Raw genomic sequence first — 24,053 nt, forward strand, 5'->3', positions numbered from 1 at the left:
TTGAAAACTGGCTGAGTTCAGAGGGTTGTGATTGGCAGTGCAGAGTCCAGTTAGAGGCCTGTATTCTAGCAGCAGAAGCTTCCTGGAGCCTTCTCTTTTCTAAGCTAAACAAGCTCAGTTCCCTCAACCTTCCTTTGTAGGAGAGGTACTCCAGCCCTCTGACACTCTTAGTGGCCCTCCTGTGAACCAGCTCTGAGAGCTCCACATCCTTCCTGTACTGGGGGCCTCAGGCCTGGGCATAGTACTCCAGATGGGGCCTCACAAGAGCTGAGTAGAGGAGGACAATCACCTCCCTCTCCTTGCTGGCCACCTCTTTTTTAATGCAGACCAGAACACAGTTGGCCTTCTGGGCTCATGTCCAGCTTCTCATCCATCAATTCTGCATTCTGTGATTTAAAGACTCCACTCACAGCTGTGCAGTAACTACTCCTACTACAGCCACACTATACATATTGCAAGCATGGACTTTCAAGCTATAATAGAATTTTCTTGCTGTGTATAGACTCCTGAAGAAATGGAGATGAAGACATCCATTAGAAGACACAAAACATAAGCAAACAGAACACACAGACATGTATACGAAATAAAATCAGTATGAGCTTTATCGATGGGGGAATGGAATCTGAACCTGAAGTGATTCATCCTTTTAAAACAACATAAAACTGCTGAGCTCTAAAAGGGTGCTAACATGTTTTAATGAATGATAGAATCACCAGGGTTGGAAAAGACCTCTGAGATCATCCAGTCTAACCATCCACCTACCACCCATATTTTCCCACTAAACTATGTTCCTTAGTACCACATCTAAATATTTCTTAAACACCTCCAGAGGCAATGGCTCAAGGCTTATGAAATATGTTGGTACTTGTTATGTTATGTGAGCAAGATTCTCAGTCTAGAGACAGTTTTAGATCACTTCCAGTGTATGCATCAATAGAAGGAGGTGATAGAGCCTTCTACTAGAATAAGGAGCACACTTGCATTCAGTAAGATTTAGTTTAGAAAGTGATACAGAAAGAAGTGGCTCACCCTTTCCAAAGGCTCATGGAGTCTTGAGGAGGGCAGTTTCCAAATAGACATGCCATTCCTTAGCTGCTAACTCTTATGTGAAAATGAGGAGGTGTGGACCTGGTCCATGACTTCTGGTCACTCAGGTGCACTGCTTGCTCCCTTGGTTAGCCACACCTTCTCACCTGGTGCTCAATCATTGGTTCAGACTGTGAACTAGCAAGTCCAATACACAAGGTAATAATTACGTTCATGCTAATAATCAAGAAAATCACACTGTAGGATGTAGTAGTTATTGAAAGTCAGCTTAATTTTCAAGCTTCTGTTATCTATAGCTAGCTGTGTGTCCATATCCAGGCTTCAGCCCCTGAAAATTCACTGAAGTTGTCTCTGAGCACAGGAAGATCTGTCAGCAGTCTGTGACTGTAGCACTTGCGTGCGTAACTATGTTTATCCATTTGTGACTGAGGTCTATATCACTTGTGTCTGGGGCAGGCTAACAAAATAACATGCAATAGCTTGCCTTTTCTTTCCCAGGCATTATAGGATGGCAGCAGTAATGCATGACGTGGTGGAGGCAGCTGGCTTTCCTAAGAGACAGGATTTTTAATCCTTGAAGCGGTCTGAAGAGACATTCACTGAATAAATTCACTGTTTGTATTTTGTGGCCTTTTTACTGAGCCTTGTGCTTTCAGAATGTAAGAGAGTGCAGTGCACCCTGTTTCTTCTAGCCTGCCTGCAAGCATGTCTGGATTGTTAACAAGTGCGACTAGGGAATGCATGTTCAGTTTAACCTATAACAAGGTGATACCACCTGCTGCTGAACCCCTTCACTGCAGGGCTTCTGGTAGTCCTTGGTCTTGTCCATCTTCTCCAGGGACAAGCTGGAATCCAGGCAGTTGGGATGGGTGGAATGTCGGCAAGTAGCTAAGATCTGGCTAGCACTGAAGAAGTGCTCTCTGCAAGGAAATCATGGCTGGTATCTGTTATTGAGAACATGGTGACTCTTGGGTTGGCTGCCTGTGGTGATTTCCACTGGGCAAGGGATGCTGGTGTCTGAAAGAGGCATGTCAGGGGTGCAGTTTAGGGGCTGGACCTAGGTGTAGAACAAGCCATAAAACAGAACTGCAGCAATAGAAGGTGTCCTCAGCAACATCTTGAATCTGCCTTCATTCCCACAGCCATCATAACTTAACCATTCTAACACTTTCATGAACAATATAAAACTGATCTCCAGTCAAGTTTACAGAAGCATGGTTTAAACATTTTTATTACATCTCTCTTGACAGTTTGGCCATCACTGAAATTATATCTACCAAATACAGAAATTTTCTGCTCTCCTGATGACCTGTGCACCTTATTGCTCTTGTGCACAGATTGTGTAATGTAGGTGTACAATCAATGGGTGTACAATCAATAGGTATACAAAGGTTACACTTAGTAAGATTCTCACAGTGGAAAAATAATAAAAATCAATGGAAATACTCATCAGTGTCATAGGCTCGCAGTAAACACCACAAGGAGCTATCTCCAGAAGAAGATCCATCCTGAGTGGCAGTCAGCACTTAAATGGGATCTAGGAGAGGTGCAGCCAGGCTCCACCCCTTCCGGCAGCACAGGTGAATTGCCTTCACCTGTGCTCCTCTGGCTGACTCATTGCTCGCCTCAGGTGATCAGTCAGAGGTTCAGGCTGTGACTCAGCAGTTCCCATAAACAGACCTCAGGGCAAATGTTGTTAAGTGTTAATTCATCCATTATTAGTGTCATTAGTGACAATTCTGATATAACTAATTGTAAAGTTCATTTTGGTATAAACTTAAGAAATTAACCCAAAAGGTTTGGGCATTGCCTGCTGTGATTAAGTATGAGCAATATGAGCTTTTGCGAAAAATTTCCAAGCTCACTGAAAAGGGGAAGAGGGGGTGTTAATTTGAAGAAGTAATTAAAGCCAGGATCCACATATACCAGGCAGAATTAGCCTAAAATGTGACAGACATCAAGACGTTCCCCTTTGTCTTCCTTATCTATGTGTACAGAGACTTCTAAAATTGTCATTGCACTCCACAGCAACCATTGGGACAAAAGGAGTCTTGGGAAAAAGTAAAAGACCCCCTTTTAAGGACTAACAATAGACTGACAATGGACCATCACCATGCTAGAAGGAACTAGAATATACTGAAGGTCACCAAATAAGGCTATGTTTGTTGGACATGGAACTGAAGAGCATTGAGCTCCCTACATATATTCTGTTTTAGCTCTCCTTGTAAGATAATCCTCTGACAAATGCCAGATTATACCTGAAGAGTAATCGAAATAACTACATTCATAGAATAAATCACAAAAACAAGATCAGACATGGCCAGCAGAATTATCTCCTCCCGGGAAAATCAAACAAACCCCGTATTTTCTTGATAATAAATTGAGCTTCATACCCAAAGCAACAAATCATTCTTATACAAATATCTACTGTCTGAGTCTGCTGAACTCCTCATTTGCCATGCACTGTCACTGGGACATAAAACAGTATCATGCAAATCATGTCTTGTGGAAGAGTTACTATGGACCAGCAATCTGCCACTGAATAGGATGTAGCAAATGTTAAGAACTTCTAATTCCAATGTTGTGAGTTGTGATGGTTGACAAATAGGCATTGAGTTACAACAGGCATATTCAACCCACAGCCTGGCACAGGCTTGCAATGTAGTCCAGCCCCTGTTGCTAGGCATTGGCTAGAAATCAAGCAGCCTGGCCCACCCTCTAGACATGGGGAGGGTGCGGCAGTAGTAGTGCTTAGTCTTCCTCTCGCATCCAGTTGAATCAAACCCTATGTGTATTACATATAGATGTGCTTACTGAGTAAAATGAAGTGATTGCTAATGATATTTAAACCTGTCTAATGCTATCTCAAAGGATAGCAGAGCCAAAAAAGAAAAACTGTGGAGGAAGGAAGAGTGTTCAAGGAAAAACAGATAGACAAGTAGATTTTGGTCAAGATAAATAATATGGCACTATGATTAATTTCCAAGGAAAGTGTCAGTTTTCAAAGATTGCTATTTGAAAAGACATTACATGCAGAAACATGCTGCCAAATTTAATGAATATTAAGGAATGCTTCATAAAGACAAAATAGTGAAATTGAAAAAAAAAACCAAAACCTGTCACCCCAACAAAATCTTTTTTTTTTTTTAAATTAAAACTCAAATGGGCTCTATTATAAAAGCTAGTTACTTGATAGCAAATCTGACTGCAAAAAAATTAAAACCATTTACTGAAGAGTTTATTAAGCAATGCATGGAAAGCACAGCACACATAATATGTCCAAAGCAGGTTTTTCTAAAATTAGTTTGTCTTGCCAGATTACAGCCAAGTGAATATAAGAAAATTTGGTGTCTTTAAAAGACACAACTACATCTCCCCATTTGTATGAAACAGTAAAAAATACATTCAAGTAATTTTCTTTAACCTTTGTCAACATATTTGTTAAAGCTACTGATAGCATCCTACCAATGGCTGGTAAAAAAAAAAGGGACTTACAAAATTAAGAGAAAATAATGCAGTTGCCACAAGAAAAATCACACAATGAAATACTGTTGCATCAAACATTAAGAAAATGTATGTGAGAAAGCTTTAAAAATTGATAATATAATTCAAAAACATCATCAAAGCTCTGCATTTCATAATAAGGGATAGAATCATCGTCAATTCCAGGAAATCCTTAAAAGTAAGAATGCTGATTATGGGGACACCATTAACTTTTCTGAAGCCAGGTGGCTAAGTAAAGGTAGAACACTAAAAATATTATATGATTTGAGAAATGAAATTAAGTCCTTTGTGGAGTCAGAAGGAAAATTTGTGTCAGAATGTGAAGATTAAAAATGGCTTACAGATTTAGCATTTTTGACAGATTTGGCCACTCACTTAAATGAGTTAAACATGCAGCTTCAAGATGAAAATGATCTCATCTGCTGTGTTTCCAACATGACTGTGTTTGAAATAAAATTTAAATTATGGCAAGCTCAAGCTACATCAAATAATTTCATGCATTTTGATATGCTGGCTTAAACACAGTCCTGTGAGCAGTGAGAAATATGCAGCCATGCTTTCATTTCTGAAAAAAGAATTTGAGAATAGGCTTTGAGATTAAAGAAAAACAAACTTTTTTTATTTTTGTATTTGGGATTCCATTTCAGTCAATCTAAATACACTACCAGTGAATTTTGTACGCAGCTGCAATCTAATATTCAGCTCAAAAATTTTATCATCTAATTATGAAACTTTATACATTATTACATATTTTACATGTGGCACAAGATGATTCCCATTCATGCAGTGTGGCCTAGGCAAGCAAAAAAGTTGGACACCCATGACACACAGCGTCCATACCTTCTGACCTCTGTTCTCCACAAACAAGCATTCTTGAGCTTGCACTGCACAAAGCAATGATATCCAACAGGAGAAAAGCCCTAAGCTTCACAAGTTGCAACATTTACGTGTTTTGTCATATTTTCTTTTTAAGATGGTTCCTAGAAAAATGTCATTCATCTACATTAATGCTTTCCTGTTTTGACTAAAATAAAATCAACATCTCAACAGCAGATCAATTTGAACTATCTGTTCATTTGACCTGTATAGCAAAATTTGTTTTGCATAAATCAGTTTCAGTCATACAACCATTTGTACCCTCGTTGTGCTTGTGCTGCTAAGAAAGATACCTATTTGGCATAAACTGCCAGTACTGAGTTGTTCTCTGTTAATGAGCATAGACAATCTTCTTTTGCTGTTATGGGTTGGGAAGTTTTAATGCAATAGCGCAGTAATAGCCTGTAGGACCCAGCTAACATATTAGCTCAACTAGTCACAAATGAAATGTTCCAGGCAATTGTTGCAAAAACATCTGAGATCCCAACATGGGATCAAGAAGAGTACTTCTGTGGAAACAGCATGCCTTACTAAAGACAAACAAGATGTTAAGTGGGGCCACGGTAGGCACAAGTTGTGGTAGTGCTCCATTTTCATCAAGCACATACAGCAAGAGTCCATTACCTATAAAGCTGTACACATGCCAGGTTGTGCAAACCATGAGTGAGAACTCAGACATTGGTGTTATTTGTAATTATCCTGTTTATGTCCCCAGTGTAGGAGGCAGAGGCCACAGAATTAAGGATGTATGAGGAGAAAATACACAACCCATCATAGATTAAGAGCAGCAGTTTGCTTTAGGGATAGAACAGCACATGCTAAGACACACGTGCCTGTTGTTTTGTTACATGTTTTCAGCAACCTGCGTTGCAGAACTCTGCTCCACTGTGGTCCCTGTGTCAGGTTCACTAATTCTGAAGATTAAAATCAAGTAGCAATAGGGTTAGGAACAGAGTACAAAGAGTACAAAGAAACCAGCCTGTTCATCTCACCTCTACAGCTGGGCCACAGGAGAAGAGAGAAGGGTAGTTGATACTGCTTCACCTGAAATTCTGAGAAAAGTGAGAATTCTCACTTGTTCTGGCAATCAGAACAGCAGCTCTAGGTTGTTGGAAACAGAAACCTGAAATTAGAGGGAGGCCAATTTACTATGACCTCATTAATAGCCAGTACAGTACTCATCATCATTAGGAAAGCACAATAAAAATGATGAGGGCCCAAGTCACACTATCTGCCAGCAGCTAAGGATATGCTCTGTATTGTGACAGCCCAGCGGGACAGGTGGCTGTATATCTCAGCATCATGAAAGCTGATAGAACTACCTGAAATTACCATCCAGAGCTAAGCAGCCACCAAAACAACTCCTTATTATATAATAAGGTTCCTATTATTATATAATAGGAACCCATTAATGTGTGGTTCCTACACTGTCAACTCTCCACAGATAATAAATTCAAGCCCTGCTGCTCAAAACTTCCACTAGTTTGAGCAACACTGGTACCAAAGCACTACTGCGACTTCAGAGCTCCTGCCTCATTAGTCCAGTTATACACAAGCACTTAGTATTATATGGGAGCATGCAAAAATACTTCTGAGAGGTCATTAAAATGGAGAAAAACTTTCACTGTAGTTACAGAGTAGTCAGAGATGCAAGAATACTGAGAAGTAACAGGAGTGCTCACTGTGACAAAGCAGGTTGTATCAATTTACTGCTTTGTGCTTCAATTTTCACAGCCATAAGATACAGAGGACTGATGCTGTCCTCTATAAATATTTCATTAATTTATAAATGGAAATTGCAAAACAAAAAACAAGCTGCAATATTATGTAAAAAGTCCTGTTCTCCCACACAAGAGCAACAGATTTTTTGACCCAATGGCAAGATATCCTTTTCCTCCACACAAAATTCATTCTCCCTGTTAGGAACAGCTCCAGGATATTTTGTAGAGCATAGCACAGAAAGCTTTCAAAAAGCAGCTTTCAAGATCTTTAAATGTTATCATTTGCTAACACAAAAGCACCAAATTAATAATATTTGATCTCATACACAATCCTCTCAGGCTGCCATAATGGTGAAGGGACTGCTCCACGCATGCCCAATAAAACATTATACAAATGGGAGAAGATATGGATGTAATACAGCAGGTGAGTCTATTACTCCCATCCAAATTCAGCTGAGAGAGAAGAGACAAGCTGAGAATACTATCATGCAGGGTGAATGCTCAGTTCCAGTCAGAAGAGAGTTTCCAATGGGATGGCAGATGTTCACCTTGAATCTTGTAAGGGATTCTGGATGACAGTGTGGTGGGCAGAGGACTCTGTTCCAGGATTCTGACACTGCAAAGAGCTGTTAGGCTGTTGTTTCTCAGGAAAATACAGTGTTTTGTAAATCAGATCTTGGATTGCAGAAACATCACTTTTTTCTATAGAAAAAGAAAAAGACAATTGGCAGGGATTCTCAAAAGACTAAGTAGCCCTTCTCCTGAAGAAGTACCCTCCAGTTCTCTAGCACCAGCAGCTCTTCCTCTCTTTTTTCTTGTACATCCCTCATTCTGTGCACTCACCTACACCCAGCTCCTGCAGTAGACTGTCAAACTCTGGGTCATTCTCCAGGATTTTTAAAAGGTTGGTGGACTCCATTCTCTCTAGCTGCACATCCCAGTAGATGTAGATCTTCTGATTGAAGCTGACATAAACCAGGCAGGGACTGTTGCTTCCTTGTTTGCATGCATATAGGCCTACAAAGAACAGAAATATGGAAAATCTGTCTACTTCTCAAAATACAGAGAAGGCAAATAGGTAACTTCTCAGGATGAGACAACAAAGACGTTAGCAGAGAGCAGTAAGCACCTTCAAGGAAAGAACAGAGATGGACTTGGCTATGTTAAGCCCCTCTGAGATATTTCAGTTGTCTCTAAACTGTCATTAATGCATGCAGCTTGTGGATTTGCAAGCTGCTTTTTACAAGTCTGAGAGAAACGAATTAGCAAAGTCAAGACTCAGGCTGGCTCCATGGGGGTCTGTATCTCAAGTGAGAACAGCTTAGAAGACTGCAAATTTAAAAAGCAATGGAGAAGAAAACACTGATAACACTCTCAGATTGGAAAGAAAAGAAAGGAAAAAAAAAACAACCAAAAATAAACTAAACCAATCACAGCCATACCCCAGCATCACCCCCACTCATTCTACTTTTCCCAGATTCCATCAGTGGGAAGACTAACTGTGCCTCTTCCTGCAGAATATACACCCCAGGAAAATTATTCCCCACCGCAGACAGACAAAAGATCACAGGTTCCCCAGAGGAGAGCAGTAACTTTCATGGAGAAATGTTGTGAGGGCTGGCTTTGCAGTCAAAATCCTCACCTGCACAGAATGCACTGACATTCTCATCTGCTTGAAATCTGGCAACTGTGCGATTGTGGTCGATGATGTATGTCTGGCCATCCCATGCACAGGCAATTACCTCCTCATGTCCATTGCCCTGCAGGAACCATAGGATTAGCACAGACATCAGCTACTCCCAGAGGCAGTCAATAATCTTTCTGCTTATTCAAGAGGTAGAGCACTATTAAATGAACAAGATAACACTCATTAACTTGGAAATCAACTCTTCCTTCTCTATTACAATCCTTATGTATCCTATGAGCCCATAGGCTGTCAATTGGAGTATTGACAATTTGCAAAACTTTTCAATTTTGCAGTGAGATAAAAGAGCAGTTCAGGGATGGAAAAATTCATAGCAAGGCGCTGCGCTCACTAGGCCAAATAGGCAGACACAACTCAAACTCTTGGAGGAAGGCAGACTGACACCAGTGTAGAATGTGCTGGCACAGTCAGAGCTTTCAGTGTATCATCCTGCAATAATCCCAGCATTTTTTCAGCTGAGTCATACTCTGTGGGAATACAAGAAAGACTATTCAGAGCAGCAGCTGTGGTACAAAATCAAGAGAAAGCAACACTGAGAACCAAGGACATCTCCAGAAGAAGAAAAAAGCAAAGTCAAGTAAGCTGTGTGATGGCCTCGTGATGATGGCCTTGATTGGAGGAAGAGCGTGTTACCAGAGACAACTCATGGCTCTGACTGGATAACTGCCTGTGTGCAGTTAAGGAGTGTTTGTGGAATGTTTTGTTGACATGTAAAGGTGGTGGGAAAGTTAAAAGAGAAAACTTGTGAATGTATACAAGGGATGTTAGAACCTGCAATAAACAATTTGCATCATTCCAAGTTTGTGCCTCAGCTGCTGCAATACTATCTCTACCCTTCCAAAATTTAAACATAGAAAAGTTATGTTGAACTTCTGTCTTCACTCCTTCACTCTCAGATCTATTCACATAGTACTCACAGTAACATCCAGCTTTTCCAGCGCAAATAGCTGGTGATCAACCTGCACAGACCAGAGCAGCTTGTCTGCCCCTTCCATGAGTTTCAGTGTCCCTGAAGAGGAAAAAAAAGATTGTCCTGAAAATATTAAAAGGCTTAAATATTAAATGTCTGCTAACATTGGGCCCTGTGTACTTCTTCAGCCCTCATGGTCTGCTAATGGAGGGGAGAGCATAGTAAAGACTGTAGCTGACAGGAATCTCATTTCTGGGAGGGATAGTAGTTGATTGCATTTTCAGCAGTAAAAGGAAACAGGAAGAAATGGCAGCAGCTCTGCTAATTGGCTTGCACCCTAAGAAGAAAGTGTTCAAAACACGATCCCTGGATACAATACATCAACAGGTGTCGCATGAGACCACGTAAACTAGAATCCTCTCATCATGTCCCATGGATCACACAATCTCAAGAGAACTGGTATCAGCTGAAAAGTTACTGGCTAGTAGCATAGAAGTGGCCTCCTGGATGCTAAAATCATTCTAAGCACTTACCTCATACCATTTTCCTATTTTCCAGAGGTACTGTGAAAATACCATGGAGGCTAGTGGGAGATGCAGACCTGAGACAGAAGGTCATATAACATAAACATGAACCTATCCTCACTATGCCCTCCAATCTCAGTACGGCTCATGAAGGAATCACTGTGTGACTGGAAGCCTTGCCCATTGAGGCAGCTTCACGGTTAAGGCCCAAACAAGAATCAGAAACTCCCTAGCAGAACATCATAGAGCAGATGGACATCTAGCCCATATATACCAAGTTGCCTACCTGGAAACAGGGACACACAGCACTTTGTCTCCACACAGCTGCTTTTTGAACAGAATCCCTCCATTCAGTTAATTAGTCTGTCCTATCACTTCTCAGTCTGCAATGGAGCAGAAAAACATGGCTCCAGGCCAGTGTGAGGCAAGCTATTCACTAACAATACTTGAGTTTCAGCATCCATTTCCTTTAATACTTTTAGAAACAACACAAATCCCTTCAAGTACAAAGGCATATCTCTTCTATGGTTTACAGGCTCTTGTTTACATGCACTGCACTGCCAAATTGGCATCTCAAACACTAGTTTAAGTATTGGGTAAGCATGCAGCTTAGGAGTAAGCAGATGCTAATTCTAGTTTCAAGCTTTCTGTTTTGGGCCAAGCTTTAACAGTTCTATCCCCATAGGCCACGGTGCCATATGAGCAATAAATGTTTGTAAAATGCTTTGAAATCCACAGATGAAGAGACTGTAATAGCAAAAAAGGGAGATACTAATAAGACACTGAAAAAAGAAGAAAACAAACGTCAGAAGAAGGAGCTAGTCAAATTCCTTTGTGTGCATCAGGAAACATTTCTGAAGCCCAGTTCCCTCTTGTTTCAAAATCAAAAGCACTGCACACTTGTTCCCTACTTTTAATTAAGGACAAGCCTTGGGCTTTCTCACAGGCCCTTCTTCCGGGACAGTGGCAGAACTTACCATCAAGCGTACAAAGGGCAAAGAGACCCGAGCCATTACCCACACTGGAGCACCCTGTAAATGCAGAAGAGAATTACAGTTGAAACCTATTTATGAGCATTGTTTCTTCCCTCTCCTGAAAAAAAAAAAGATGCAAAACAACAAGCTGACCCATATTGCCTCCTTTTTCATCCAGTCTTACAACTTTGCGTAACAAGTATCTGCAGTCTTGCAACCAATCCTACCTCATGCCAGCTTTTATTAGTAGAGCACAACTGTCAGTGTAAACCCAAGAATCCAGCATCTTTAGTTTGCATTGATATGGGCATGTCTGGCTCTGCTGACTGCTTCCAGGAATTTGTTTATGCCAAATGTATGCAGACCTTCAGCAGTTCTGGTTGCAGTTAACATCATCAAACCCTCTTTACGCTCCAAAAATGCACAAACACAGGCACAATAATCACAAAGGGACAATGTGGATAATAGCCTAAGCTAAATGAATATCACAACTATACCCTCACTGCTTCCCTCAGGGATAGCAATGTTGCCTTCAGTTGTTCCAGAAACAAGAAGAAAAAGCAGATCCCACTAGAAGGACTACATTTCAGTCAAAGCGGCACAAAAGCACCTTCATGTCAGCTCCTGAATGAGTCTGCCGAGATCATGCTACCAATATTATTATTTCCACTAGATGAAAACTGAACAGAAACTGTGGTTCCCACTCAGCAAACGCTGCTCAGATGCTACAGAGCTCTTGCTTTGAGGGTAGGTTAGACATCTGTCTCAATGCTCGTGCACCCAGCCCTGGCTTTATTAGTTCCCACAGCTGTGAACTTCCTGCAAACAGTTCCTCTCCAAAGCCTGTGTATCACACAATTGTGCACAGGACTAGCTAAACCCAAAGACATGACTTTCCTGACCACCACTTCAGTAAATTCTCTACCTGTCCACTAGTCAGAAGAGACATGCAAGATAAAAGTTTTGGAAGTGATATCACACTTGGTGGCAGAAGGCTAGAGCTGTTTTCAACTACAGCTGCATTTTATATTTGCACTGACAATGTTGAAGGAGGCACAGTCTCCTTGAGGTCTGCAGCAACCCAGGAAACGTGGCAGTCAGTGGCAAGACAGCAGAGCTGAAAGGAGTTTCATGGTCTTCCCAGACAGCTTTCCCTGCTGACACTATGACACTATACTGCAAGCCTACTTTCGCCACCACGCACAGCTTCAGGCTACAACACTCCAGAACACAGAGTACCCTATTTCTACAGGATCATTTATAGCAAACAGTTAGCTGGTTGGGTGCTATACTGCCTGTAGCTGACATTCATCTAGACGCACGACTCTGTTCTAAAAGATCTGCTGTGTCCTCTGCAAACTAGTCAGCATGACATACTTTAGCTGTCTCACTACTGCTGTTCCAGCACCAAGGGGCTTTTTACAAACTTCTCATCCCTTATTCTGCAGGTTTTGTATGCAGTGAAATAACTGATTTCATGCTCCAGTGATCATGGTACTCACAGCAGCTGAAATGCTGAAAATATGACAAGCTTAGCAACTGGGTAGGAGCTGTACTTTGCGGAGCAGGGAAAGGGATGGGAGGAGTGTTTGGTCAGTTGTCCTTCTCCCTCAACTCTAATCACACTACACAGCCTAATTCCTCTGCAGACAGCACTGCAGATGATAATTCAAATGCACATCAATTCCAGCCAGTTGCAGACATGGAGGGAAAAAGCATGGGTTGCTTTGAATCTTCTTCTTCCTTGCACTATGGAGCATATAAACAAGGGAGTGTGAAACTTGCATGCTCTGTATGTACAGCATTCAGCATATTCAGCCAGTTTCATGGGGGAAGCACTGGCAGCATGTAAGAAATGCTTGGATACAAAAGCAGTAGGTTAGGGCTGAGAGAAGCCAGCAGCTACAGATAACAGTTGAACAGTATAAACTGAAAGGAGACAAAGGACAGCAATAAAAATGAAATGTGGAAGCAGCTCTGGAAGGGTTGGGATTCACAGGCAAAAGAAGGTAGGATATAGCTGTTAGAGGAATCAAGTGCTCAAATGCAAGAAATTAAAAATGATGCTGTGGAAAGGAAGAGATGCATCTAGGTAATTAAGAAGAGGGCAGAAGCTGCAGTCATGCAAAAGCAAGGATCTAGTATATCTGCAGGAGAAGGGCTTCATAGACGTTCGAGATGAGTAAACGTAAGCAAGTAGAGGATGCAGGGAAACTTGTGCTGGGTGATGAATAACAAGGGAAGGTCTAAAGTCTGTAAAAAGTTCAAAAACAAACGTTTAGCTGTTCTTTGGAGGCAGACCAAGAGGAGATGAAATCCTTCTGTTCTAGCATCTAACTCCTGAAGTTTTTAATTTTCAGCCTCTGGAAATCTAATTTCACGCTGGACTGACATATTGAAAAAATATCACAGGCAACTGTTGAGGCAGAGACCACAAGCTCTTAATTTCTCACCTTGGCCAATACTACCAATCAGATGAGTGGAAACATTCTTGTTGTGAATCCGACCAGATGTTTGGTGGAGAATAACATCTCGAACAGGGGCCTCTCTAGAGAGAAAAGAGGCAGGCATCAGGAAAGGTTATGAGATCATGCCTGGTCCTGTGTCAGGACAATCTGAAGAGCAGAATACTCCAGAACTCTCCAAGTCCAAGTCTCCAAGTCTCCAAGTCTATCCAAGATGGATAGAGTCTGTGCGCAGGCTAACCCCTTAATGAAATACTCAAGAACAATATGCTATTCCCAAAGCAAAAAATGACAGATTGCTCTAAGCAGGGGACATTTCAATCATCAGTAGAAGGATTATTTGCTGACAAAAAGCAATGAAAAGAAAGCACACCATCTCAGGAATGACAGAAATTTGCTAATGATTAAAAAACAAGACCTAGTGATTTGTAGCATCAGAAAGGTGGAAAGAACTCAAGTAGGTCAATAAAACATCTATTCTAAACAAGGAGATTGGTGTTTGTTTATTTTTTTTTTAAAGTTATTTTCTGTCACACGTGCCTGAATGCTATTCATTCAGGAAAACTTTCTGTCTATGGTTGTCCAAGTGAGTCAGAGATCATGTCTGGGCCTGAGTTCTGGCCAGGAAGATACTTACATTTCATTAAGGTCTCTAAGACATCAAGACTTGCCCAGCTTCCATCCTGCACATTTTCTGGGTCTGCCTTACTGTCCCAAAGAACAGCATAGGAATGCCTGATTTTCTCACAGTGGTGCCTCTAGGGACAGGGAAAATAACCTCACTGCCCATCTTGATTTCTCTGCTTGTAATTTACAGCACTGGCTACCAGGTTCTTATTAGGAAATCCTGCCCTACCTGGAAGAAACCAGTAGTGTCTTTCCTGGGCTTCAGATTAATTGGCCTTGGCTCAGCCTTACAGATGCCATCCTTCCCACCATCAGACAGCTCCCCTGACTCATTCTCCTTATAGAGATCTAGGTCACTCACTCCTTGGCCAACTCGAGAAGAAGAGCAGGACACAACAAAAACAATATTCTTCTCTAGCATAGAGACCTGAATTCATGGGCACTTGGGTGTCAACAAGCTTAAGTCATGAACTCCCAGCAGGTAGTTCATTGCAGATACTGGCTTCACTAGGATGACAGCATTATCCCTCAGAAAAGCAGTGGTCGTGGTGCCCTCTTGTGACAGGCATTTACAGTAGAATCTCCTCATCTACTCCACGCAATCACTGCTCACCTGCTAGGGGAAGAGCTGTCTCTTCCCTCTATCATGGGTTGCTGCTCAGAGTCCCAAGTGCACAGCAGAATGGCATAACCGCAGCCTGGCTGGGACACCATCATCTCTGGTAAGCCATCAGGGCCTGGGTTCACAGAAAGGCTATCCACCTGTACTGACACAGGATAAACAAAGATAGAGTTGAACTGAAAACCTTACATAACCTAGAAGTTTCCACTGTGCAACTTGTACCTAAATCTGACTACAGCAGATTTTTTCATAGAAGCTGAGCATAAGCTGAACAAAGCCAGCTACAGGCAAAATATCCAAGTAAAACAGATCTTCACCTAGCAAAAGCCACTTAGGAACGCCCTTAGTGGAAAACATTCTCTAGTCAAGTGAGAGAAGCTAATGAACATCACACCAGCGTCCCTGCGTGCACAGGGCAACTGCTAGGCAAATCTCCTTTCAAGCCATCAAGATGACAATTACTTTGTTGATAGGACTGAGAACTCGTGCCTCTTCCCATATCCTTACCTGACCTTCCAGCAACCATTTCTTCAGCAGGATCAGCTGCCCACAGAGATGGTCTGAATTCTCCGACAAGTCTTCCCAGCGGAAGGCACGCACCACTCTATCAGTGTAACCTACCACCAGCTCACACTTCCCATCTCCATCTGCAGGGAAACCGGGAGACAGAAGGGCTCTCTTAGGCCTTCATAACTGCAAAAACCCCAACATCCATCAAGCACCATCCTTGAGGATCCCAACCCTATTACAAGAACTCACACTTTGGAATTTTTTTGTAAATTCTTGCTCTTCTCCTCAAGGACCGGACAGTCTTGTTAAAGCAACTTGGTAGTCATTTTCTTCTACATGCTCATACACTTTCTGTCTCCCCATCACCACTTCTTGCCCCCAAATCCCCTCACCCTGAACTCTCATCCTTGTTGTCCCACTCACCTATGTCACTGATTAGCATGACTTTGGTGTTGGCAGGAATATGTTGCTTGAACACTAGCTTCTGCTCTTCCGCTAACTCATGGTGGCCTGAAGCATCTGGGTGCTTTGAAGGGGAAGTCAGATCAAAAAGATGAAACCAACCTTCTGCACTCACAGCCACTGCAAGATTCTAAGAGAAAAAGAGAACAGTCTTCGTATTACTTTTTTCTTTTAGAAATTGTAGCAGGGCAAGGGAAGATCAATGACTGCTACAAGGAAACAAGAGACTATTTCTGGCCAGTTGTCACAGAGGTATCTCCAGATCTGTGTCTGTGACAGGGGTCACAGTCCCAAAAACAAAAACAAAACAAAACAAAAAGAGAGAGGTAGGAAAAAAAGTATTAACTGTTTACAGCCAGTCTGGCCCAGCCCTGTGACTAATGAGGCATGGCACATGCGGGCCAGCACCTCAGGAGAGAGAGAAAAGTGGGGAAAGGGAAATAGTAGATGGGTGTAAAAAAAAACCAAAACAGAGCAACAGCAACAACCTGAGGAGGAATATTAATTTACTACATCCAACAAAATCAAACAAAATGAGAGAAAATGAGAGAAACAGTGTCCAAAACTAGAAGCCAGTAATGAGTGGTGTCCCTCAGGGGTCTGTCTTGGGACCAGTGCACTTTAACATCATTATCAGTGACACAGATGGTGGAATTGAGTGCAGCAAGCTTTCTGATGACACCAAGCTGAGTGGTGCAGTTGACATGGTGGAAGGAAGGGATGCCATTCAGAGGGACCTCAACAAACTCAGAAGGTGGGCCTGGGTGAATCTAATGAGGTTCAACACAACAAACTGCAAAGTTCTGCACTCGGGCTGGAGGAATCCCAGGCATTTATACAGACCAGAAGGAGCAATCCTTGAGAGTAGCCCTGTAGAGAAGGACCTGGGGGGTCCTGGTGGATGAAAAACTGAACATGAGCCAGCAGTGTGCTCTTGCAGCTCAGAAAGCAAATGGCATCCTGGGCTCCATCAGAAGAGGGGTGGCCAGCAGGGATAGAGAGGTGATTGTCCCTCTCTACTCCGCCCTTGTGAGGCCTCATCTGGAGTACTGTGTCCAGGCCTGGAGTCCCAGTACAATAAAGACAGAACTGTTGGAGAGGGTCCAGAGGAGGGCCACAAAGATGATCAGAGGGCTGGAGCACCTCCCCTACAAAGGCTGAGGGAGCTGGGCTTGTTCAGTATGGAGAAAAGAAGGCTGGGAGGTGATCTCATTGCAGAATTCCAGTACCTAAAGGGAGCCTAAACAGGAGGGGAGTCAACTCTTTGAAAGGGTAGATAATAACAGGACAAGGGGAAATGGTTTTTAAGTTGAAAGAGGGAAAATTTAGGTTGGATGTCAGGGGGAAGTTCTTTATTATGAGAGTGGTGAGGTGCTGGAACAGGCTGCCCAGAGAGGTTCTGGATACCCTGTCCCTGGAGATGTTCAAAGCCAGGTTTGATGGGGTCCTGGGCAGCCTGGTCTAGTGTTAAATGGGGAGATTGGTGGCTGTACCTGTGGCAGGGGCCATTGGAGATTCATGACCCTTGAAGTCCTTTCCAACCCAGGCCACTCTGCGATTCTGTGATATCACGGCAGGCAAAAGCAGCCGGGGACCGCATGCTTGTCAGCCACCTGGACCAGGAAAGTGAGCCATGAGCTCCTCCTTTCTTCCTCTGGGCCTGAACTCCTCTGGGGAATGCTGCTCCTCTCCAAGAACCAAAATGCCCAAAAAAGGCAGTCCCCAGAACCAGGACAGTAATTCTTTAACTGCTACTGCTTTACATGACATTCTGATGTGGAATACCAATAACAAAAATCACAAACTCACAAACCACTCAGGTCCTGAAGGGTCCAAACGGTCCAAAAGGCTCATCATTTTCAGAACAGGATATGAAGCTGATGTCTGCATGCAACTTCCAATACATGGCTTACTCTAACCTCACTTCAGCTCTGCTCTCCTATGGAGCACAATATTTTAGGCAGGGTGCCTAAAGTGGAATTTTTGACCTCTTAGTCATTTGTTTAATTCTTAAAAATAGCAAGCCCCCAGAAGTCACACTACACCCACCAGAATTTGCTTGGAAGTCGAAACTATTCTGTGTCTGTCTTGTTTAGGTGACCTGAAACACATACAGTCAAGCAGCAGAAGAGCCATGACCTGCAATAGGGCTCAGGACAGCTGGATAACAGCCAACAAGGAAAGGGAGTAATCCTTAAACCCTTGGAGCCTCATGGCATTCACACAGAAGGATGTGCTTATCAGTAAAGCTTCCTAAAGATAAGATCACTTTGCTCACTAAGACTTGTATGGTGTTCACAGACAGATGAGATTCAGGTTACATATAAACCCAAAAACAATTTTAAAATAGAAGCATTAAAATTCTGTGCATGAGGTCAGATCCTGGAGAGAAAACACTTACCATCTGTTCTCATCCACACTCTTTGACAGACATGAGCTAAATCTCCTAAGCACTTCCCATTTGCCCTACAGACAAAGATGGGGGGAGTTTGATTGCTCTCACCTTTCCTTTATTGCATACATCTCCCACACCAACACATGTAAGCTGCAAGAGAAAAGAAGACCTTAAGAGTCCATCTATGAGAGAAGGCAACCCAAAGAAGCACTTTTAGATAAACCCCTGCCATACCCTCTCCTCTCCTCCTCAAGAGACTGTAGTCTTTTGAACTCGAACAGCCTTTTTAACAACAAAAAGAACTGCCCAGGACAGAAACACATAAGCCACACAACTGTCCAGAGCTCTGGAGCAAAATTCAAAGTGCACAGGAATAGGTCCAAGGTGGGAGAAGCCCCAACAGAATTACTGTGTTTGTTCAGTTCTTCACTCATAATTTCTAGTCCAAAGGGCTTGCTGTAAGCAAGAGGGTCTTACATCACTAGATGAAAAGCATCAGAAGCCGTTCTGGCTGCCACTCCTCTCTAGCTTTCATGTTCCTAAGCAGTGATCAAGGACAATAATATGTACATACATTAAAAGGCCCAATCAGTTAAAAGCTTTGTAAAGAACTGACCATTCCTTGGCAGGATCGTACTGTCCAGGGTTTGCTGTCATCATTTTTGTACACATAGAGTTTCCCATTGGTGTCTCCTACCACTAGCTCGTTCAGCTGTACAAGAGAATTAGGTTAGTAAGAAGCTCACAATTGCAGTAACATAGTACTCCCAGCACAGTGTGAATTACAGATCTCATATCTGAAATGGGTATGAATCAGCAAATCAAGAGTTAAAAGCTTGAAACAGTAGAAAAGGTCTAAGAAAAAAAAAAAAAAGAGTCCTCATTTTACACAATCAGACTAAACAGCTGACTTGGGCTTTCTTCATTCATCTGAGGAAGATGTGGAGAAAGTAATTGTCTAGAAAAAATCTGCAAGAACACAACACATTTACACTGCATCTTCAGCCTCACTAACAAACTGGCTAAACAAACTGGCTTTCTTGAAAGATGACTGCTGAATAGTCACCATCTCCTGCTAATGAGCCCACATATGCCATCCTCTGCATTACGTCTCTACTTCAATTTTTTGCATAACTCCCCTAGCACATTACCCTGTGTAACATTAGTTCACATGACACTTTCCACAATAGCTTAAGAAGATTTGTCTATTGAGACAGTCTTCGCATATGTGTTCAAGCTAATCTCTTCCTAATTACAGCAAAATCAGACATTCCAAGAACAACCATTTTGGAGCTGACACTAATAGCGCTGATGCACATCCATCCAACACATAGATCAAGAGACAGTTATCCTCGACTTTATTCCATTAGTACTCCAATGCACGGCAACAAACTGTTTCTCCACAGCTTTGCACTTCCAGTCGTGCAACGGTAGCAACGTCTCTCCCTGGGACCAAAAGTTTATTTCCCTAAGAGCTTCACAACAAGTAGTGCCTACGACGTCCAATGGTAACGCAAACATTGATTGGCTGTAATCCAGTGACGCTAACATCCCGTTTATGAGCGACCTTCTCTGCCCGCCCCGCACTGCAGCCCCCCGCGTAGTCACGCTAGGCTCGCAAGTGTGCCCGCCACGGAGCCCTGCGCCACCCGCCGGCTCAAAGCCTGGAACAGATCCCGCCGCTACCGCGTCACGGTCGCACCGTGTCGTTGTCGGCGTCCCCCAGGCAGATGGCGTGCGGAAAGAGGCTGCCACAGAACTCGAGTGCCACGCGCTGCACGTAGCTGACAGACCGCATACCGCCGCTCGCTCCGCCGCCGGCCTCCAGCCTGGGACGACGGGAAGGCGATGGCGGCTCCGCGGGTTCGAGCGAGGGGTGATGACGTCAGCATTGAGAAGGGGCGGAGCGGGACTGCGCTCTTCTCGAAACGCTGCGACCTCGCGAGGGGGCGTTCCGTGCTCCGCGACCGAGCTTTCTTTCGCAGTGAGGAAACGTGAAAACGTGAGAAAAGCCCTACTGTTATGCAGACCAGGTGTGAGATTCTTGCTCCAGCTCAGTGGGAAAGTATGCCATTGACTGCCTGGAGTGGTTTTCGCTCCCTTACGTTGTAGGCTGAATTACATCACTCATTTACATTTTTACTTACGATAGTAAACTATACCTTAAAGATACTGTAAGAAAACAGCGTGGGATGAAAGACTTATACATTCAGAGAGACAGATAAGTGTAATTTACCAGTCAATACAATCTTTTATGAAGCAGTAGAAAAAAGTTAAAGAAGTTTTCTTTAACCTTTGTCAACATACCTGATACAGCTACTGATGGTGCCCCAGCTGTTGTTGGTAAAAAGGAGGGACTTGCAAGATTCATAGATAATGATGCAATTACCTCTAACTCACCTTTGATAACATGTCACTGCATCAGGCATCAAGAAAATGTGTGTGTAAAAGCTTTAAAAATGGTTGTCATGCAAATCATCAAAGCCGTCAATATCGTAAAGCTCAAGAGACTGAATCATCACCAGGTCTAGCAGTTCCTCAAAAGTATGGATACTGACTATGGGGTCATCATTTAAGGTGATTCAAGGTAAAATGCTAAAAAACTTCCTGGAATCAAAAGGAGAATTTGTTCTGGATTGTGAGCCATTTTTAATCTCTATATATTTAGAATTTTGGTGGATTTGACAGTTCATTTAAATGAGCTAAATATCGAATCATACAATCACCGAGGTTGGAAAAGAACTTCAAGATCACCTAGTCCAACCGTCCACCTGTCAATATTACTGCACTGAAGCATCTCTCTAAATACTTGAACATCTCCAGAGGTGGTGACTCCACAACCTCCCAAAACAGCCCAATCTAGTTCCTGACCGATCTTCTAGAGAATAAATTTTTTCCTAATACCCAACCTGAACCTTCCCCAGCGCATTTTCGAGCTGTTCCCTTTAGTCCTATCACTAGCTATGTGGGAGAAGAGGCCAATCTCCACCTCATCACAACCTCCTTTTTTTCAGGCTGTTGTACAGGTCTCCCCAGAAACTCTTCTCCAGACTAAGCAATCTCAGTTCCCTCAGGTGATCCTCCTAAGACTTGTGTTCCACATCCCTCACTAGGTCGATCTTAATTCTCAGTCCACCATTTAGGTATTCTCCCAATCCCTCCATTCACTTGGGAAATGATCAGGTCTATGTGTATTAACTGATAGCTTTATTTCATATTCAAATGAATTAAAAGGGAATGCACACCTCTGCTTCCAATCAAAGCAAATATACAGTACGTAATTTTCTATCTGATCCATTAAATCATGCATCTTCAAGGTGAAAATCACCGTACCCGTGCTGTATTTCAGACAATGACAGTGATGGAAATCAAATTATGGCAAATTCAAATTATGGCAAATAATCTCATGCATTTTTATACGCTAAGCACAGTCCTGTGAACAGCAAAAGTGTTGTTTTGATAAAGGAATCTGAGAATAGGTTTCATGACTTGAAAAAAGAAAAAAAAAAAAAAAATCACTTTTTCGTACATTTGCAACTCCGTTTTCAGCCGACAAACACAGTACTTGTAAATTTTCACAAGGAATGTATAGAGTTGTAATCAGGCATTCAACTAAAAAAAAAAAAAAAAATTTAGTCTCTTTACTAAACCGTTGTAAGCCCTCACTTACCAACGAAATCCTTTGCTTCACAATTATACCTTATTCATCATTTGTGGCAGTACATACATTTATTGTCAAGGATGAAATACAGGAAGAGTAGTATTTCATCAAAAATCTCCGATGAACGCTTGGAAAACTCACTAGACCCAATGAACCAGCCTGATTAGTGCATTAGTTTCACAAAAACAAGGTCAAATATCCCAGTAGCCTTATGCTTTTGTTGCCGTTTTTTTATGTTTTAATAAAAATGCATTCAAAAATAGTTGTTAAATACACTGAATTCATATAATTAGTATGCAACCCATGGCAATTCCTGTTTGCTCAATGCAGCCCAGACCAAGCTAAAAGGATGGACAACTATTAGTGTTTCACCAGTAGGATTTTCCTCACTTGAGCCATATTAAATGTTCCATTTAGAGTTATTTGTGCTCAAGCACAACGTAAAACAGCTTTCAAATATATAGGGCTGATAATATTTAACCAAAACTTATGAAAAGCACCTGCACTAACTGTTGATGTTTAAGCAAATGAAACTGGTCCTTCAAAGTTACAGCATTTTCTTTCCTGTAATAACCTAACAGAGACTATATTGCCTTTTCCTCTACCCCTTCCCAACCTGAAGGCCCTTAGGGCACTGCTAATCTCGCAGAAAGCAGTGCAGTTCACAGATCCATAAGCTACCTCCAACCCAGCAATTGGCTGGACTTACCATCTTGGGCCTGGGGTAAGGAAAGCATGTCATGCAGGACTTACCACTTTGGTGACAGTTTAGACATACAGCTCCCTGGCCCAACCTCTCTCTCCTCTGAAACAGATAAAACTATGTTCCTTTTGAAAAGCAATAAATTTGTCCCTGCTGCTAGAAAGTTTCAGGAAAGGACAGTTGAGATGCTGAGTTTAACACTACATAACAGCATGAAGAGCATGGATAAGTCTGAATATTCTACCTCATACCTATAGAGAGAAATACAAGCACAACACTTCCCCTCTACACACAGCATTCTCCAAGCCAACACAAGAAACACCACAGAAAAAAAGTAGGAGAATATTAAGTAGTTTTCTTGTGAGGTAAGGATAATAAAGACTGAAATCATTCAGACATTTGCATTTCATTAGGAATTATAAGCACTTTCAAGATATTTTACTATTAGCACTTATTTTATCTTCAAAGCCAGTCACTTTCAGGTATCAATCAGTACTCTTCTGGTCCAGTTTCACAACATGAAGGGGAAAGAGAAATACTAACAGATAATAATATACAGGTTACAGACTTGTGTACAGTTTTAAGCAACATTTTCTTCATTTGCAAATAGATCGATCAATTGCGTACACTTTTTTAAATGGCAATGAATCAACATTACCAGAAAAAAAAGTAGATATTGTGGTTACAGTAACACTATGTGGATAAGAAAACACTGAATGACAAGAAGACAGACTCATAATTCTTTGCAAATGCCAATAAAAAATACAAAAAGTTCAATTTCCTTGAGCTTAATTGGAGCTTTATTACTTAAGCTGTGACTTCACAGTCTTCACTTTCAGCAATACGCAAAAAGGAAGCATATAAAGGTTACAACACTTAATGGAGGAAGGGAAAGGGGACAATGCCAAGGCAGTAGAACATTGAGCACTGATTTGTTCTCAAATCTCACATGAGGACTGTTGAAAAAGGCCAACTGCTTAAAAAAAAAAAAAAAAAAAAAAAAAAAAAAGAAAAAAAGAAAAAAATGAAATCAAGGAAATTAATCCCAGATTGTTTCCTATATTTAAGTGAGCTGGAACAAGAGAGACACAAACACTAATGGCAAAATGCAGATAAACCAAGCAGAGTAAATCCAGACAGAACCCAAACAGTAACAGAAGCTGTATGAATAAATAAAGTCCCTAGATAAAATCAGATTTGTGCTGCCACTCAGCTTATTTCACAGACATACAGAGCTGTTCTTGACTGTGGCATGGCGGCTCAGCCTCTGCTCCTCTGAAGCCACTGTCCAACCAGGTAGAAAAATAAAGGTCTAATTCACTGGAAATTCTTTCATTTACAAAACTA

General features: G+C 42.0%; 1 protein-coding gene across 1 annotated transcript; it reads right to left on the reverse strand.

The window, feature by feature from the left end:
- Positions 1-7,692: 7,692 nt before the first annotated feature.
- Positions 7,693-20,155, reverse strand: ITFG2 (integrin alpha FG-GAP repeat containing 2; the record flags this gene model as incomplete). Its single annotated transcript, XM_079550408.1, has 12 exons — positions 20,045-20,155; positions 18,959-19,054; positions 18,451-18,492; positions 15,909-16,077; positions 15,483-15,622; positions 14,967-15,115; positions 13,715-13,809; positions 11,265-11,318; positions 9,771-9,862; positions 8,791-8,908; positions 7,992-8,165; positions 7,693-7,850 (listed from the first exon to the last, which is right to left on the reverse strand). Exons 1-12 carry the CDS (start codon positions 20,138-20,140, stop codon positions 7,693-7,695), a joined length of 1,383 nt encoding a protein of 460 aa, XP_079406534.1. The 5' UTR covers positions 20,141-20,155.
- Between the last annotated feature and the right edge of the window lie 3,898 nt (positions 20,156-24,053).

Source organism: Tetrao urogallus (assembly GCF_951394365.1).
Source record: "Tetrao urogallus genome assembly, chromosome: 1".
In the NCBI taxonomy this organism is placed as follows: Eukaryota; Metazoa; Chordata; class Aves; order Galliformes; family Phasianidae; genus Tetrao; species Tetrao urogallus.